This window comes from Pelophylax lessonae (genome assembly GCF_965119305.1).
Source record: "Pelophylax lessonae genome assembly, chromosome: 10".
Taxonomy (NCBI): Eukaryota; Metazoa; Chordata; class Amphibia; order Anura; family Ranidae; genus Pelophylax; species Pelophylax lessonae.
Window position 1 is genome coordinate 110,587,322 of NC_138777.1, and position 14,169 is coordinate 110,601,490.

General features: G+C 45.7%; 1 protein-coding gene across 2 annotated transcripts in view; it reads right to left on the bottom strand.

The window, feature by feature from the left end:
• TENT4B (terminal nucleotidyltransferase 4B) overlaps nt 1–14,169 on the bottom strand; it is a 134,694-nt gene that overhangs the window by 59,263 nt on the left and 61,262 nt on the right. For both annotated transcript variants that reach the window (XM_082270885.1, XM_082270886.1), the window contains exons 4-5: nt 8,072–8,192; nt 2,931–3,038 (exon numbers count right to left, since the gene is read on the bottom strand). In XM_082270885.1, the coding sequence (XP_082127011.1) occupies nt 2,931–3,038; nt 8,072–8,192 (229 nt within the window). The remainder of the gene's footprint in view (nt 1–2,930; nt 3,039–8,071; nt 8,193–14,169) is intronic.

Here is a 14,169-nt window from a genome sequence, read left to right on the forward strand (position 1 = left end):
AGTCGACAACTCCTGAAACCAGTGAAGACGTTCCCCCACCCCAGATACGGGTGAGGGCGCACCTTCATGTTTAAAGGAGCCTTATCCGAGGGTCATGAGAAGCCCGCTCTCGACTTGCCAGACTACATTCACTTGGATCAGAGGAGGCCCTGAAAGGCTTTGATCCCTTTTCAGTCGACCCTGAGGGATGAAAAAAAAAAAATAAAAAGCAACTTATGAGCCGAGAAGGATAGCCACCGTCTACGATAGGGGTCCTTGCCCTTAGTAGTCTCCAGATCCAAGGTAATCTTCCCCGCTGTGCATTAGGAACACAGGCTACAACAAAATGGGGGACCCTGAAAGGATCCCTAGCGCACCCCACCCCCCCCCCCCGACAATCACCAGCATAGCAATCCTGCCTTATCCCTGGTAGGTGGACCAAACGACCCCACAGCCCCAGCACAAGTGAAGGAGGGGGTGGGTAGGGACCGCCAGACCGATGAGGGAGGAAGCCTAACGGGAAGCGGGTGAAGCCCGGGGGTCCGACTGTCCCATGGAGGGGCCCCCGTCCAGCCCAAAACCCTTCAGTAGGAGACAGTTACTATACCAGGAAGGCGCAACTCGAGACAGAACCTCCTCTCAATCGAAATGGGGGTACTGTCTGCCAGGAGGAACGCTGCGACTTAGGCCAAGACTCGGTCATATGCGACCTCGCTAGGCGTTTAACTCGCAGGCTCAGCCCCTGTCTGGTGGGGCTATGTCATGGTCGACCTAGCGCAGAGCTGAGGTCTGCACGCGCTCACTGGCCAGACTGGCTTGACCACTGGATCTAGATTATCCAACCCGTCGCCCAGTCTGGCAGTTGATTGTAGATCTGAGGGAAAAAAAAATCTAAAGAATAAATTGCCAGGACCAAAGATCCCAGCAAGGAACTAGGTCATTACTTTGGACTAGGCAGAGTACCTATAGCAGAGAGGGAGTATACCCAATGGGACTGTCCATAGGCATAGCCAGACTTATTTTTCTGCCTAGTGTCCTACTCCTGTAGGGCAGTGGTCCTCAGGGCCCACTAACAGGCCAGGTTTGCAAGATAACTGAAATACATCACAGGTGATAAAATTTGCTGCTCAGTGATTACAGTACTCTAGTCTGCATCTCCCCAAGGTAATACTTAAAAACTGGCCTGTTAGTGGGCCCTGAGGACCACTGCTGTAGGGGGCAGTATAACTCAATGGTTAAGAAGATCAGGAGCTGTGTCCGTCGATAAACGAAAGAGAAAAATAGCGCAAAAAAAACATTGCAAAACTTGAAAAAAGTAAAAGAAATCTAAAAAGATTTTATGTCCTCCTCACACGGCACCCAACTTACTACAGTACATCTGCTGTGGTAAAATTCACTCAAAAAAAACTCGGAGACCAAAAGGGGAAAAAAAATCCCCCAATAACGCAAAACTTCACTCACATAAAGTGAGTCTTCAGAGAAGGGGAACAGGGAACTTTCACTGCTCTGGTCTCGATAGCTCTGCAAGAAATCCCAAGATAAAATGGCATTAATAGCAGGGTCCAGGGCTAACGGAAAAACAGAAGGACTGTCATTACAGACAGCAGATTCACTGCAGAGAGAACTTTTCAGCACAGCCAACTGTAGACACTCAAACTGAGTTTTCAGAGAGAGGTCAAGTGAGCTGCCACAGCTCAGGTCCAAAAAAATCCAGATAAACTGGCCTGACCTGGGGGGTGAAGTCCTGTGTCCCTGAAACACAGAAGGAAAGTAATTATCATAGGACTGATGCAGAGGTAACACCAGTATACAAACTGGGGGATTCTATGCTCAACTGCTAACTAGAGACACTTCCAGGATTTTCAAATTCCAGAATGTTGATAATAGATAATCTTCCATTTCAAATACAAAATTAGGAGAAGCAAAAGACATCCGATTCTCTTAAAAACACTAAAGCCTCGTACACACGAGATTATTAACCTAATGATTGTCCGGTTGTTTTTGCATGGTAGTCTCATATGGCAAATGAAAGGGTTACTCAACTTATGAAATTTCTCATACGACAGAATACAACGGTGGAAGTGATGTAATATCTTGAATTGAAAGTATTCTATCGTTTTGGTCTTGCTCTTCTGATTATTTTTCAGACGAATACTTTACAGATTAAAAATGAAAATCGCTACGATCTTGTATAAAACAAGAACATTTTTGCCGTTTTACCCTTTGGGAAATTTTGGATCAACTCTCCTGATCAGCTCTCGAAAGCTGTGATTATTGTACGATAGTTTTAAAAGCAGTATTTTTCATTTGATTTTCTCATTGTGTGCATTAGGCTTAAGGGTCACTGAAAGTCCTGAAAGGCCATGTGCATTTGACTTTTACAGTAAAACACACAAAAGGCACTAGAAGAAAACAAACCCCACTGCTATTTTAACAAAGCAGGGTGTGCAAAGGTCAAAATGCTCATGATTTCAGGCTCCCCTGTCCAGTCTGCAGCTCCCCATGGCAAGAGATATTTCCAAAAGGGTGCTGCAGCTGCAAACACTGAGCAAGTATAAAAGAACTCCTAGATGGGAGGGCATTTATATACAGATGGGGAGGGGTTAAACAAAGGAAAATTCTTGCAAAATGAGGTGTCTCCTAAAGAAAAGATACAAGTTGTGATGGTCTTTGCTGTTCCTTTGGAGGGAAAAGACATTCCACATTAACTTTGAATAAAAGGTTTAAGAAATATTAATTCACATACACACACACACACACACACACACATACACATATATATATATATATATATATACACACACACACACACACACACATACTATATATATATACACACACACACACACACACACACACACACACACACACACACACACACACACACACACATACATTTTCACATACCGTTAATTTGGATCATATCTAAAATTTTTAAGGACAATACAAACCTTAATAAAATCCCTGATAAGCTGGGCTGCTTTTACCCCATTCTGCACGTTAAAACTTATGTCTACTTTTACTTCAGTATACGAATCGGTCAATTTAATAATCGGTACCTTAAGGAGAAAAAAAAGAAAAATTAAAAGGAGGAAGAAGGGGGTGTAAAAGATGATTAAACTAAAGAAAAACACTCATAAGTAGGATTTCATTATGTCTATACTAGCACAGAAGGGAAACCATTCTTTATTAAAAAGAGCATGGTGCAGTATTTCACTTGTCCTTATAGTAAAACCCTTTATTGGTTGCTATAGGATACTGCACTTTGCACAATCATTTCTCATGTGAGCAGTCTGAGACTGACTCAGTATAGGGGCTGAAAGATCCTTTGGCAGTGCAACTAGGAGCATAAGGCCCCTTTCACACATACGGTCCGTTTGTCCGTTTTTCATCCACCCGTTGACGGATGAAAAAGACATCAATGCATCTCTATGTAAAAACGGTTGACAACGGATTTTATCAGCTTCCGTAAATGTCGGTTTTTTGGAACGAATGAACGCCCTATTTTTCATCCGTCAAAAAAACTGATTGGACGAAAAACGGATGTAAAACGGACAAACAGTCCATTTTTCAACGTTTTTTTCATTGGTAGTGGATGTTAAAAAAAAAAAAAAAAACGGATGAAAAAAATAAAAAAACGGATGAAAAACTGAAACATTTTGCCTTCAAATCCAGCGCCAATATGTCTACTAGGGCTCTAGATTTATAGGGTTTGATTTTGACGTGACTGAACTGATGAACTGAACGGACCATATGTGTGAAAAGGGCCTAACTGTCTCCTCACATTGATGACATGTGCTGGTAATCATAATATTGCTTGCAGCCAACTGCAGATAATTGACAGACTTTCCCATCTGCCACACTTTTGATACAAATTGATACAAATATGGAATCACGGACAACTCAGAATGGTGAGCTTATATGCGTGACATAAGCGTGGCTGGAATCCTCCTTTAAGGCCTAAAAATCAAACCCTATAAATCTAGAGCCCTAGTAGACATATTGGCGCTGGATTTGAAGGCAAAATAAACAATACATTTGCACCCTGCAAGTGTATTTGCTTAAGAGCTTAGTAAATGAGGTTAAGCTTCACTTTGCAAATAACAGCATTTTTCTTTGCACATAGCTGGATAATTTCAGTAGAGCTTCTCCTCATTTACTTAGCTCTGGAGCAAATGCACTTGCAGAGAGCAACTGCAAAGTGCACAGTCAATTTGCCTTTAGTATATCAACCCTAGTAAAACCAAACACCACAAGCAAAAGCTGCTCTTAATGAACTTCCACAGATTTATACGTGTTTTAGAGTAACCATTATATACTCCATTAAAAACCTAATTCGAACATAAACAAAACCCACATTGGCCATGTCACCTTAATGAACCTTTATTATACAATATATTAAAACCATATTGCCTTATTTCATCCCCAATTAAAACCAACCTCTACCCTCCTCCCATCTCTTCCTTACATTCTGAAGATTCTCCAAAGAGAACAGAAATACCAGAAAATAGCCTTATATAACAGAGAAGTACAACCAAGGCTGCAGCTAAAACCAGGACTTGCACCTAGAGAGTTTTAAAAACAGTTTTTTTGCCTTACCCTAAAATCTTTTTCGCTGATGTTCATTGACAGACACAGCTACATATCTTCTTTGATCCTTGGATTATGCTGCTCTCCACAGGAGTAGAACACTAGGTGTAAAAAAGTTCGACTACGCCCATAGGGCAGTCCCACTTCCTGCTCTAGCTCTTCAGTTTTGCAACAAGCAGTGTAGGAAGGACATAACCCCTAAACTCATTAGAGGGGCAGATGCTGTGTGCGTCAATGAACATCAGAGAAAATGATTTTATGGTAAGCCAAAAATCCAGTTCTCTTTCGTTCATTACGGACACAGTGCCATATCTTCTTTGACCCTTAGGACGTCCCAAAGCAGTATCAACATAAGGGGTGGAAGAACACAGCAATAAACATACTTCCCAACGGCTAAACGTAGCCAACCAGGTTAAAAAGGAGCTCAACCAAGAAACAACTTTAGCTCACCTGGCAAAAATTGTCACCCACAAAAAAGGACTAATTCTCTCCCAACAGCCGCCTCCAAAACCTTGCGGCCAAAGGCAGCATCAATAGATGCCAACATATCTACCCTAGAAAATTTGGTGAAATTGTGCACGGATGACCAGGTGGCCGCCTGCAAACCTGCACCACTGATGCCAGATGACAGAAGGCCCAAGGAGGCACTAAGTGCCCTCTGAGAACACACCCTAACAGGAAAACAGAGGATCCTAGCCTATAGTACAAGAGGCCTGCACACCGTCTGCCTGATCCATTGGAAAAAGGTCATAACAGACGCAGCCCGCCCCTTATGGAAACCATCCGTAGGACAAACAGGGAATCCGATTTTTTGGAATGACTCAGTCGCCACCAGATACACCCTGAGTGCCTGAACCACATCCAAAGAATGTAAGGCAATCTCCTCAAGGTGGTTAGGCTTATAAACACAAGGAAAGCAACACAATGCTTTTATTTAAATGGAAACTAGAGGATGACCTTAGGAAGGAAACTGGCAGATACGAAGCACCACTATCTCTGAACCACCAAGTAAGGTGAACAATAAAACAACTGCCAGCTCCGACACCCTCGGTGCAGAAGGGCGGTCGTGATGCAGACGCGCAGGCAGAGTACCCTCACCCACACAAGAATGGCTGTTTCACTAAACAATGCAGCGCCATCACAGCACACCATATGCCCCCCCTTGAACCGGGGGGTAGGCATACGCCCGTCCGCAGCTCTATCAACTTGGTCAGCAGCTCGAACAGCCAGCTGCAAAGCCGCAGCCTAAATTTTGGGAAGTTCCGGCGGCAAGAGTCGCGAGTCCGCCAGCAGCTCGGACAGCTTAGTCAGGAGCTCAGACAGCTAGTTCAGTCAGCCGCAAAGCTGCGGTGTCAATGTTTGGCCCGATCCTGCCACGTAAGGCATGTACCTGTTGGCAGTAACACCCGCTATAAAAGCAACTCAGCTTGGTCAGGCACTCTGACAGCTTGGTCAGGCACTCGGGACAGCCGTGGTCGAAATTTTTGGCCTGATCCGGCCACGCGAGGCGCGGAACCGCAAATAAAACATCTGCCTCCCCCAGCTCAATAACCCCCACAGGGAGCCAAAGGACATCCCTGCCCCAGTCACTAACCCCCAGGGGGCCACGAACCCGCTCAAGGACCTCCGTGTGTGATCGGACAGCCCGGTCAGCAACAACCACATCCACTCCCCCTTTCCCCTACTGGAGCAAGTGGCAGGGCCAGCTCTTACCTCATCCTGGGGGGGGGGGGGGGGTATTAGAGGCAAAAGACCCACTGTGACTGTTAGAAGGGCTGGGGGGAATGGAAGGGAACCCGGGGGTCCAACCATCCCAGGGAGGGGCCCACGTTCATCCCGAGGGACCACAAAGGGAGAGAGGGGGGGGGGACAATATTTAGCACACCATGGAACTGGGTGGGCACCACTACGGCCAGACCACCCAACCATCTTGGAATGAGGGGGGGGGGGGGGGCAGCAGGCCAGAGATATGCTGTGACTCAGGTCATGACCAGGGCTATGCATCCTCGCGAGGCGTTGAACTCACTGATAAGTCCCCTTCCAGTGGGACTGTCTCGGCCAACCTAGCGCGGAGCTGTGCCTGTGCACTAGCCAGACTGGGAAGACCATAGGGATCTAGGATATTCAGTTCGTCACCAAGTCCGGCAGTTGAATGTAGTTCTCACAGGAACAGAAAATAATAAAAGAAAAAAATCAGTTTAAAAAAAAAAAAAAAAAAAAGGAAGGAAAAAAAAATTCCAAGACCAGAGATCCCAGGCATGAACTAGGTCCTTACTACTGACCAGGCAGAAAAAAAAAAAACTGAAGAGCTAGAGCAGAAAGTGGGAGTATACCCCCTGGGACTGCCCTATAGGCATAGTCAAACTTTTTTCCGCCTAGTGTCCTACTCCTTTGGAAAGCAGCATAACCCATGGGTCAAAGATGATATGGAGCGGTGTCAGTCAATGAATGAAAGAGAAATATTGTTTTAGTGTATTACAGACTTGTTAGGTGCACATTGTTCAACACAGGGGTTTTCTGCTCATATCAGACTGTTAAATTCAAAAATGGTGTATGCATAATGAAGACATACTGTATATGGAATATAGTTGAAATCCACTACTTCCTTGCCTAAAATATACCACCAACTTACACAAAAAAGTGTTTTTAAAGTGGTTCAAAAAGGCAGAAGGGTTTTTTGTTTATCTTGATGCATTCAGATAAAAACACCTGTGTGCAGTAGCCCCCCTAATACTTATCTGAGCCCCATCTCAATCCAGCGACATTGAATGAGAGCATCAAAGTCCAGGGATTCTCCCTCCCCAGAGAGAAGGGTCAAGGGGATGGGGCAGAGCTGTGGTTCCGTGTCTGAATGTACAAAAAGAGCAGCAGCTCAGCTTGGGCGCCCCCATAGCAAGCTGCTTGCTGTGAGGTTACTTGGCAGGAGAGAGGGGCCAGGAGCGCCAGAGAGGGACCCAAGATAAGGAGGAACTGGGCTGCCCTGTGAAAAACCACTTTACAGAGCAGCAAAATCTTCCCTGTAGATATGAAGGGTGAAGATCCTCAAAAAGTAATAAATCCCCTAGATCCCATTCACTACCTGTATGTGAAAAGTCAGGGCCAGTGCTGAGACAGAATCCAATGTCAAAGATATAGGTTTCCACTGTATAGATAAAGTCCAGTGTCCCCCCCCCCCCCCCCCCCCTGAAATAGCCTAATATGGGCAAAAAAACTGTGTTGGGCAAAGTGAACCTAATAATTAGGGGTTTTACACTACACAAGATTTTTGCATACACTAGGTGTGAGTCTTGGTTTAATGAAGGGATAAGTTAAACCTAAAATAGTTTTATTCTGGTTTTGTAAAATGATCATTGAGAGGACAGGGCAATACTAGGATTTTACTGCTTTTTTTATCTGCAACTGTTAATATGGCAACGGGGTCTCTCTCTAAAAATGAATATACAAAATCCAGCACTAGCCCAGTAGTAATATGTATAGCTACAGAAACAAAAGTGCAACTAACCGTGGCTTTGTCAAGAACTTTAACAGAGTTTTCGTCAGCCACTTTGCGCTTCCTCAATGCCTCTTCAAGTGTCCACAGTGGTAGATTCTCCCATTTTCCAAAAACAACTAGATCTATGTCACTGCATAGAAAAAAAAAAAAAAACACATTTATAAACCGTTAACAGTTTTCACTTAAAATACATACAATAGTTTCAATTTCTAAAAGAAAACTATATATATAAAAAAAAAAAATAAAAAAAAAAACACGAAATTGCTGTATATACAAGTTGCTGACAAAGGAGTGTCAAACAAGTCTTCAGAGTCTATAGTCTGTGCAGCTCAACAATTTAAAACCATAAAGCAGTTTAAGTGGTAAATAAAGGACATGTAACATGGCAAGGCAAACCTAAAGGATAAATGTAGCCAAAACTTTTTTTGGCTGTACTTCTCCTGGGGATCACAGGACTGCAGTTCATTCTGCACTCCTGTGACCCATTTTACGCCAATAGCAGGCAAAAACCCACCGTCAGCTGTCACTCAGCTGGTTCAGGCTCAGGAAAGATCCAGGCTTAACAGTCAGGATCCATCCAGATGCCTGGACTGGCAAGCTGGCTCAGGCTATCAGCGAGCCACTGGGAGATTGAGCAAACCACTCCCGCCCCCTCCAAAGCGCTCCAGTGAGTGCTGGAGGGGCAGAGCAGGGAGCTGGTGACTAAGTCACCAGCTCTCTGCTCACAAAAGACTGAGAACTGTGACATTAACGGTCTTTGATGGCGTAGTTCTCAGTCTTAAACGTGGCAGGGGACAGATGCAGCATCGGATCGGTGCTGCATCCATCTAGGTTTTTTTTTTTTTACCCATATTTCTTTTAAAGCAGATTAAAACCCAAAAGAAACCATATTGCAGCTTACCAACTCTTAGATGTGATGGCTATGTTCGTTTCCTTTTTTAGAATGTATTTTTTTCTATTTCCATCTGGTCATCCTGCCAGCAAGTCTGTAGATTTTTAAAAGCTCAAGCTCTCCAGCAGAATGAATCAGTTTACATGGGTGGGACAAACCACTTAACACTGGCAGGGTCAATTAAAATGATAAGCTTTTATTTGTTCATGCAAAACCTTAATCCCAAAAAGGAAAACAAAACCCTTTGCTGTAACCGATTATAAACTGATGCAGCCACCACATCTAAGGATTAGTCAGCTGCAATATATTACATTTTTCATTTTGAATTTCTTACAGCTCTAACCTAGAGAGAAAGCTGGGCTACACCAAAAAAAGCAACAAGGCAGGACGTGGGGATTGCCAACTGGAAGCTTTTCAGCGAGGCTTCCCAGGGAGGCCCCCCATATGGCCCACAGGTATGACAGAAAAAAATTAACATTTTACGAAGCTACTTTAAGTTTAATATCTGAGCCCCCTTGATTGCATAGGCCATTGTCCGTAAAAATATTAGATTTTTGACTTGCTGTAAAATACATTTCTCTGCATTCATTGACTGACACAGCTCTTCAAGATTCTTGATCTATTAGGTTATACTGTATCCCCTACAGGAGTAAAACACTAGGCAGAAAAAAAAAATACATGAACAAGACAACGCCTATGGGCAGTCCCAGGAAGTATACTCCCCCCTCTCTGCTATAGGTACTCAGTTTTGTTACAAGCAGTGTCAGAAGGATTACAACTCCATAGAGGAGTGGGTGCGGTGTCCTCAATGAACGCAGAGAAATAGATTTTACAGCAAGTCAAAAATCCAATTTTCCCTTTCCTTCATTAACGGACACAGCTCTTCAGGATTCTTGAACCATTGGGACGTTCCAAAGCAGTGCCAAACATGTGGGGTGGGAAAACAAAAAAAAATAAATCAAAAGGCTAAACAGCCAACCAGGTAGCAGGAGCTCAAAAAACAGTGCCCACCTTTACACAAAAACCCCAAAAAGGGAACAGATCTTCTTAACAGCCTGAAAAAACTTCCGGCCCAAGGAAGCATCCGCAGATGCCAACACATCCACTTCAAAGAATTTAGTAAAAGCATGCACTGACAACCAAGTGGCTGTCTTGCAAACCTGCGTCACTAACACCCAACGACGGAAGGCCCAGGAGGCACTGAGCGCGCCCGAGTAGAGCGCCCCTTGACAGGGAAAGGAGGAACTTGACCCTTGATAGAATTCTGGGACAGCATAAGCAGGGGAATCTCCCAAAGATTCTCAAAAGGCGGCTTCTGAAGGACTGAGCGCACCAAATTGAGGTCCCAAGGTGGCAATAGAGACGGCACTGGAGGGGCCAAGTGCCTAAATCCCTGAAGAAAAGTACGCACCAGGTAGTGTGTGGCCAAGGGCCGTTGAAAGGAGACCACTAAGGCCGACACTTGGCCGTTGATAGTACTCAAGGCCAGTTTCTGCCTAACCCCCGTTAAAAAGGAAGGTAAAGATCCAAACCACCGAAAAAAAAAAAAAAAAAAAGAGCGAGGATGAACCCCAAGAGACTTACACCACGCAATGTACGTCTTCCACGTACGATGGCAGAGCTTCCTAGAAGTAGATTTCCTAGCTTTAAACCGCGTTGGAATCACCGATACAGAAACCTCTATCCATCGGCACCTGACATTCAACAGTCAAGCCATCAAAGCCAGTGACTGTATAGCAGGGTGGAAGATCGGTCCGTAGGACAGCAGATCCCTCCTGAGAGGAAGTTTCCAAAGAACGTCGGCGACCAGGCAAACCAGATTATACCAGCCCAGCGAGGCCAGTGTGGAGCCACTAAGACAACCAGAATCCCTCCTGCCTCGATCCTGCGTAGAAGTCTTGGCAGAAGCTTGAGAGGAGGGAAGGTATGAATCGGTTGATACTGAGCCCACGGGGCCACCAGCGCGTCTGTGGTGTCTGCCAGAGGATCCAGTGACCGAGACACAAACCTCTGCACCTTTCTGTTGTTGAGCAGAGACACCAACAGATGCACCCCGGGGATGCCCCACCGGACACACAACTTCTGAAACATCCGCCAGATGTAGGGACCACTCCCCTTGGTTCAACGCCTGCCGTCTGAGATAACCTGCCTTCCGGCTTTCCGCCCTGGGAATGCACGGCAGAGAGGGCTGGAAGAAACCGTTCTGCCCACCTTAGAATGCCAGATACCTCCAGAGCCACCAGGACACTTCTTGTGCCACCCGATGACTGACATAAGCCATGGCATCCCTGAAGACGATTTGTCCAATGGTCCAGGCACAGTGATTGCTCGGAGTTCCAAGACATTGATCAGTAGTCTGGACACTAAGTGTCCAGAGCCCCTGAGCAGAATTTTTGCAAAGGATGCCTCCCCAGCCAGACAGGCTGGCATCTGTGGTGATCACTCTCCAATACAAGGGGAGGAAGGATTTGCCCAGCCGAAGCGCCAGAGAACAAAGCCACCATATCAGGGACACCTTCGATCCCTGGCTCATCCGAGAGGTACGGAGGTCATCCAAGTATCCCAGTACCGTGATCCCCCATTGGCATAACGATGCTAGCACCGGGGCCAACACTTTTGTGAAGACCCAAGGAGCAGAGGCCAAAGAGTAATGCCAAACTGATATTGCTCCTCTCCCAACAGCAAAGCGGAGAAGGCGCCGGTGACCAGCACATATTGGAATGTGAAGGTAAGCATCCTTGATAATGTTGATAATGGGCTGCCACCACCGTGTGAATGGACTCCATCCTGAACTTCTGCACCTGCACAAAGCAGTTCAACACCTTGAGATCCAGGATTGGACGCATCTTGCCTTCCTTCCGGGAGACTGTAACCAGGTTTCAGTAAAAACCCTGAAAACATTCCGAAGTCAGAACCGGGACAATAACCCCTGAAATAACAGGTCTTGTACAGCCTCAAACAGACCATGTAAGCAGTCCTGGGACAGGCGCAAGTTGAAAGGAAAGAACCTTGCTGGGGGACAAGAGAGAAACTCAAACTTGTAGCTGGACTACACTTGTCTTGTACTAGGGAAGTCCACGGATCCAGAAACCAGCAAAGACTCCACCCCCCCCCCCCCCAACCCCAATAAGGATGAGGGCGCACCTTCATGCAGAAGGAGCCTTGTCCCCGGGTCTGGAGAAGCCCTTCTCTCGGCTTGCCAGACAAGGTTGGTTTGGATGCTCTAGAGGAGGCCCTGAAAGGTTTCGATCCCTTGTCAGTCGACCCTGAGGGACGATAAAACTTATGAGCAGAGAAGGAGGGCCTACGTCTACGACGAGGGTCCTTGCCCTTAGTAGCCTGCGGAAGAAAAGTACTCTGTCCCCTGTGAGAGATTTATTAATGTTATGTTATCCAGAGTAGCTCCAAACAGGCGATCATGAAAGGGAAGATCAGTCAAGGCCTTTTTCAAAGTCTAACCACTTTTCCACCAAGCCTATTTTGGACACTTTTTGTTTACAAGTTTAAATCCATATTTTTTGCTAGAAAACTACTTAAAACCCCCAAACATTATATATATTTTTTGTTTAGCAAAGACTCTGGAGAATAAAATGGCGGTCATTGCAATATTTTTTGTCACGCGGTATTTGCGCAGCGGTTTTTCCAAACGCCATTTTAAAAAAAAAAAAATTACAAAAAAAAAAAAATCACATTTCACTGCATTTAAAAAAAAAAACTACAGTAAAGTTAGCCCATTTTTTTTTTTTTTTTGCATATTGTGAATGAGGAGGTCACGTCGAGTAAACAGATATCCAACATGTTACGGTTTAAAATTGCGCACACCCGCGGAATGGAGACAAACTACGGTCAATAAAAATCTCCATATGCGACGCTTTAAAATTTTTTAACGGTTACCAGTTTGGAGTTAGAGTGTAGCTCTTTTTTGTTAAATTATTGCTCATGCTCTGGCGATCGCGGCGATACCTCACGTGTGGTTAGAACAGCGATTTTATTAGCGGCGTGACTTCCATATACGTTTTCTTTCGTGCGCGAGCTAACGGCGATGGGGGCGGCTAAGACCCTAGACCCCTCCACTACACTTCCATGTATTCAAAACGCCGAAAACGGCATTTTTGAATACTGCCACTTTTTTAATCTGCCGCCTTTAGCAGCAGAGTAACCCGGACGTGACGTCATGGATGCCGCCTCCGGGTTACATCATCGGAGACCCAATCTAAGCCGCTTGGGAGTGCCGGCTGGGTGCTCGGGTTTCCCGGTGGGACGGGAGACCCGGGCAAAGCCTCGGGAGGGGGCATCACTTCCGGCTCGCCAGGGTAACGATCCCAAGCCGCATCGGTTTTTACCACCGGAAAGCCGACCGCCGACTCTAAAAAAACAGTACCGGGATGATGCCTCACCCCGGTATTACTACGCAAAGCCAGCCGACATAGGTCTACGTCGCTGGTCGTTAAGTGGTAAAGCCAAAAGACACGTTTAAAGGACCACTGTCGAAAAAGAGCAAAGCCACATCCAAAGAGGCATCACAGATAAACTGCAGCCCCTGGACCAGCTGGTCTGCCAGCTCAGCAAAGACAGGGGGGGAGCTGTTCTCCCTCCAGGTCACAGCGTATAAAGCTTAGCCCACTCAGTCAGTTTGCGACGCAAGGGCAATGGTGAATACCGGCCTCAGTGCTTAACCAGCCAGAGAGTGTACATATTGCGGGCCACAGCCTCTGCCTTCCTGTCAGCTGGATCCTTAAAGGCCGGGGACTCTTCAAACGGAATCATGGTTGCCTTGTTCAATCTGGAAACCGGAGGGTCCACCACCAGTGGAACAGTCCACTTCTTAAGAAGGGACTCCTCTCATAGGGTATCGCCTAGAAAATCTCTTAGGGACCCCAAGGGGACGCTTTGGTCGTCCCAACTCTTTAGCGACAATTCTGTCAAAAGAGGAAACACCTTTGCCACTCTGGATGGCTTTTGAGTGCCAAAGAGAACAAGCCCAGCTGCGTCCTACATTTTTAAGGTCTCACACACACAGCAATCCGTGCTTCCACCAGCGCCTTTTCATGCATGGTTGCAGATGTGGAGGAATGTGGAGGATGTTTAAGAATATCAGTAGCTGTGTTTGTCAATGAACGAAAGAGAAATGGCCACTGGACTACCCAAACATGGCCGCCAGTTGTTAGTCCTTAAATCCCTAACCGCTAGTATGGTAAAAATTGACTTATAGAAG